At 39.3% G+C, this 5,545-nt stretch overlaps 1 protein-coding gene across 4 annotated transcripts in view; it reads right to left on the reverse strand.

The window, feature by feature from the left end:
* The window catches only part of gbf1 (golgi brefeldin A resistant guanine nucleotide exchange factor 1), a gene marked incomplete in the record, with an annotated part of 85,399 nt that overhangs the window by 6,308 nt on the left and 73,546 nt on the right, over positions 1 to 5,545 (reverse strand). For 2 of the 4 annotated variants that reach the window (XM_014002746.1, XM_014002757.1), the window contains 4 exon segments: positions 242 to 372; positions 506 to 656; positions 2,962 to 3,182; positions 3,837 to 4,086. In XM_014002746.1, the coding sequence (XP_013858200.1) occupies positions 242 to 372; positions 506 to 656; positions 2,962 to 3,182; positions 3,837 to 4,086 (753 nt within the window). 4 annotated transcript variants of the gene reach the window in all.

The following is a 5,545-nucleotide window of genomic DNA, read 5'->3' on the forward strand; positions in this document are numbered from 1 at the left end:
AAACACGTATTTCTTACAGTTGGTTGAATTATTTTTTTTAATAATCAAAGATTTTTTCTTCACTCTGCATGATTTACTTTTTACTTTTATTTTACTGTATATAGATTTTATTTTTATGAATGAAATAAACTGAATAAACTAAAGTAAAAAACAAAAATCGAATGACCAAAACGTACACAGACTGTATAACAATACAAATGTGTTTCTAATATCCAGYTGTGTGGGTCAGCCCTCTCCGTACCTTGTTGAAACAAGACTCCCACTCAGCTGCATCAAGAGTCTGCAGGTCGTGGACCAGCAGCGCTCTCTGGAGGTAGGTGAGGGCCTGCATGCGGACCTGYCGCCTGGCATCGCAGCACAGCCAAGCAATACCTGGAGAGGAGAAACCAATCCCAGAAGAGAAGCAGTCAGCACAGATCTRGTCACAGTTCTTAAAACATCATTTCAACATATTTTTATATTAATTACTTGAATGTGCCATGAGTTATGATGTTTGATGACCCACCTTGCAGCAGCGGGCACCAACAACTGGTCCACAGAGTCTGGGAGTCAGCTTCGATCCTCTTCCCAGAGGCCTCTAGGTGACGCTGCTCCTCTGCCCAGGAGCTGTAGATGCTGGCTGCCCGGGTGTGCAGGGTGTGCATCAGGTCCAACAGCTGTGCAGGGCACAGAGTCAACATTAACATGATTTGTTTAAGAGCTCAGTGTGCTGAGATGGCTCAGATGAAATCAAGCAAATAAATGAATTTGATGTGAAAACAGATTTGGACTTTCAGGTTGGATCAATTTACAGAAACAACAGGAAGGAAGAAACACTCAGACATTTAGGAATATACAGACAGCATACAACAAATGCTAAACCTCAGTAAAAACCTCGTCTTAAAAAAACACTTTTGTTCAATCCTCTCAACCCACAACATCCAGTCATGACATCATGGCCACGATTTTGTTTTTTGGGATATGCTCCAGMAAACTGATAATAACAAAGTAGTTCCAGATACTGTTTGATGGCTTTTGTGTCCTCCTTTTGTATCTAAAACAACCCAAATCCTTCATCTTAGAACTCCAATAAACTTCTAAATGTCTGCTGTTAGCAGCAGCTGTGAGGTGATCTTCCATTAACTGGACTCGTCTGTCCAGAATGTCCCACAGATTGATTTGATTTTTGATTTGATTTATTTATTTAACAGGAAAAGATTATTAAAAATCAAGCCTGACTCAGCATAATTGCTGTTTTACAGCAGGTTCCTGTTCTGCAGCACATAAAACACTCAGAATTACAGCATCACAATCACATCATTATACACCATAGACACAAAGACAAACAAGCATACCAAATTTCAAAAAGGCAGCATTTCCAAAATAGGACGTCTAAATATGAACACAACAAAAAGTGTCCAGCAGATGGCAGACAAGATTCTTCTTAAAGGGCTGTAGTTTTGAAATGGACTTTATGTTTTGAGGAATGTCATTCCATGCTTTAGTATAAACATAGAAGAAAGACCTCTGGCCGTAACAGTTTTTAAAAGTTGGTAATATCAGTTGTCCTTTTGTAACAGATCTAGTTGAATGACCACTTCCAGAATTTGATTTGGGCAGCAATGCACAGAGAGTTCCATAATTGGCACCTTGGAAGATCTGAAAATATAAATTAATACCACTATACAAAACATAATTCTGAAAAGTCAAGGCATCAGACAATGAAAGAACTGTACAGTGATGAGTCCAACCAGGAAGTTTTTTATGAATTTTGTAGGCCCTGTTGTAGAGCCTAACTATGGGTTCTAAGATTTCATTTGTTGTAAGAGACCAAACAGGTAAACAGTACAACATGGTTGAGAGTATAATGGCATGAAGATAGATATTTGAAACAGAAGATGTCAGATTGGATCTAATTTTTGAATAAATGTATAATTTCTGTTTCAACTTAGTGGTTAAGACTTGTACATGATCACGATAAGTCAAATGAGAATCCAAAGTAATTCCAAGATATTTGTAGGTAGTGACAATATCAAGGGGTTTGTTTAGAAAAGTGAGTTGATTTGTTATACTGAAATGTCTCCTGGGTGAGGAAAAATACATGCACACAGTTTTTTAACATTAATTGACAAAAGATTATCTTGAAGCAACCATGAAATGTCTGAAGATCTGCTTGTAACTGACTATTAATAGATTCAATATTGAAATCAGACAAAAAAAGAACAGTATCATCAGCGTACATTAAAATATTTGAATACTTCAATATTTTTGGAAGGTCATTTATGCATAATAGGAAAAGCAATGGGCCCAGTGTGCTACCATGCGGAACTCCCACGGAACAGGGCAGAGACCTGGATGCTTGATTGGACTGAGCTCTGGAGACTTTAGAGGCCAAACAAACACCTCAAACCATTTTTCAATCATTTCACAGTTTCTATTAAGTGTTTGGAGGACTTTGTCAGCAATAGTGTTTGATCCATGTCAAAAGACCAAGGATTTCCCAACATAACRTTGTCCAAAGAACCACACTGTCTACATGGACTTCTCTTCTTTCCGTGATGCATCAGAGTGATAGGTCATCCCTGTTGTTTGACTGCTGGATCCTAACGAACACCCTAGCTGTGCAGCATCATTCACAGCAAACTGTGATCCTCTGTATGTTCTGACATCAGAACCAGCATCAACATTCTTCAATAATTTAAGCAACACTTTCTTACTTTGTGGACCAGGTGAGATAAACTAGGCTTCAGTCTCACGAGATCCTCTAACCCAGACATCCTTCTAGACACCACAAACCTACCTTTGCCAAAACCTCTCAAACCCTTAGGCTGTACATTTTCTACCTCTAACCCAACATCATCATTACATAAAYGGCACAAACTGCCAGCTGTCTTTAGACCTTAAACCCTGCAGTGAACATGGTGGGACATCTGAGACTGAATCAATAAAAGGTAGAAGGGTAAAGAGGGTTGCGGTACTTACGTCCTGACTAACCTGTAATGACACAGTATGATAGCTGGCTGGGACGCCCTCATCCTCCTCGTCATCACTGTGGGAACGTGACGGTCGCTGGCTKGATGCTCTGTTTCCACCTCGTCTTGTGCTACCTCCGGTGTCCTTCTCCCTCCCTCCTGCCTTCTTCCTCAGCCGGGACTTGGAGGGGTCATACTTGTGGCTCTTCTTCTTATCGTGGTTCCTGTAACCTGAGGAAACAAATTGGGACAATTAGAAGTGTACCTACTGAAACTGCTCAGTAAAAGAACAAAGCACGGTGGTGACGTTTTCCCATTCTTCCCTCTGYTGGGTGGTACTATACACTGTGTCAAATGTTGCCTGTCAAAATCTAATTACAAGGCAGATAGTCTGATGATCAGAACAAGCACACTTCCCAAACTGTCCAGTCTTAACAAAAACATTTAGTCCAACCACAAAAGCATAAGAGTAATAACAGCTTTTCCACTTTCTATTAGTATCTCGGAAAGATTAGTGCYGTGCCTCAACTTTGATGGGGCCGTTGCTTTTGTTTGACCGTGTAAAGCTTTGTTGACAGCTCAGCTCCAACAGCCTGAAGCTCTGTGAGGAAATGAATAGCTGCACATGAAAGAACAAGTGCAGCGCTGCCATCTCCCAATGCTAATCCTCATCTTACTGCAGGTCACAAACAGCACAAGGTGAGATAAATAAAGAAATGAAAGAAAGAAAAGACGTATGAAAGGCAGACAAAGAAAGAGAAAGGAGGAGAAACCCTCGGCCAGGTGGAAAGGTATAGACACAAAGCAGGAAGAGAGATCAGATTTGCTATTAATTAACCAATCAGAGAGACTTTTATGTTTTGGTCATTTGTCTGTTTTTCTCACCTCCGTTGAGGCTGGCCTCCACAAACACTCGTATGGCTCTGACGCACAGCTCAAAGTTGTCGGGTGTGACGTGGGCGGCGTCGCGGACTATGAACGACAGCGTTTCCACACACTTGATGAGAGACTTGGTGTCATGTTGGCCCAGGTCCTGACCCAGAGTCAGACTGTACTGGTTCACCAAGGGGTGATTCAGCTGAGCTTTGGAGTTCACTTGGGGGGTCTTAGTCATCTCTAGATCATCTTTCCCAACCTAAAGTTAGAAAAAAAAAAGCACATTACATAAATGTTACTGTCATTTACATGTGAGGGGAAACCATTGAACAATTTGCATCTTAGAGGAAACTGTGTGAGTGAGAGCAGGACTAGCAGCTAATTCAAACAGACAATTTGTGTCTGTCAGGTGTTTAAGTTAGCGAGCACAGTTTTATAAGAATAAACTGTTAATTTTCTAAGTTTAATCTTTACAAATCATTTTACTGTTGCAGGAATAAATGTCAGTCAAAACCGCATGTAACAGTACACATAAATAATGACTTGGTACATATCTTGGTTTTGAGATCATGGTACAGATTTTATACAAAGGAAAAAGAAATATTGATCAAATGTGTTTTTGTTTTGCTTATTTAGAGTGGCAGCTCTTTAAGCTCTTGTGTTAAATCCAAAGCATCTTTGTCTTCAACTTCAAGATTCTGTTTAATCCCAGAAAGGAAAGGAGAGAAAAGAGCATATATGACAAGACAACCTACTAAAATAACAAAGCTAAGATCACAACTGCTCGTTAAAGGCATCACTGACCATTTGTATGTTAGCCTTTATGTGTTTTTTTCAATATTCTACTAAAAGTTGTTTGTGGCACAAGAAAAATCCTAATTAGTTTTATGTGTTTATTACAATTTTCATTTAAGCACGTCGCCATTTTGTTACTGACATGATGCATTTTGGGAATGATGATGATGATGATGATGTTGGCAGGTTACAGCTGAGACTAAAACAGAGTCAAGGCTAAAAATCACTAATGTGTGATAAAGTTATTTTTTGTATTAGTTTCTCTGCTCAGCACAATATATGAGTTGACAATCAAACGGGATGTTTACTAAATTAGCTCTGAAGCTAATGCAATATACATTAGTAAAAAAATTAATAAATTAAAAATAAAATTTAAAAATGTAAAAAATTATATTTACACAGAGTAACGCTTTGAATAAAATGTTCCATACACGTAATATTATTATGAAGTATCGCTACTGTTAGTAAAATTTCTGAATACTCTACCTACTGTAAGAAACTTCACTGAATGAAGATGTTTTAATCTGAAATGCACCAGAGACACACCTACAGTTTGTTTTGGTGCATGCATGTCAAGTTGGATGGATTGTCCGTAATTTACAGAGATTTTCCATCATTTTGCAGGTACAGGGACGTATAGAGCAATCTCATGGATTTTTTTCATGTTTTACAGATTTTTCTAAAACTCTGTTTAAACTTTATTTAACATGTCGAAGTCTGTAGGACGTTAAAAAAACAATAACATTAAATATCCACTTCAAACCCACTCTTCTGCCGTCCTCATTTCCTCCTGATGTGCTGCAGCCGACGGTCCGCCTGCATCCCGTCCCCCACCCCTCCATGGCTGACGGTCTGCCTGCCCCCAATTCACTGTGTGTGTGTGTGTGTGTGTGTGTGTGTGTGTGTGTGTGTGTGTGTGTGTG

This window comes from Austrofundulus limnaeus, unplaced genomic scaffold (assembly GCF_001266775.1).
Source record: "Austrofundulus limnaeus strain Quisiro unplaced genomic scaffold, Austrofundulus_limnaeus-1.0 Scaffold0, whole genome shotgun sequence".
Lineage (NCBI taxonomy): Eukaryota > Metazoa > Chordata > Actinopteri > Cyprinodontiformes > Rivulidae > Austrofundulus > Austrofundulus limnaeus.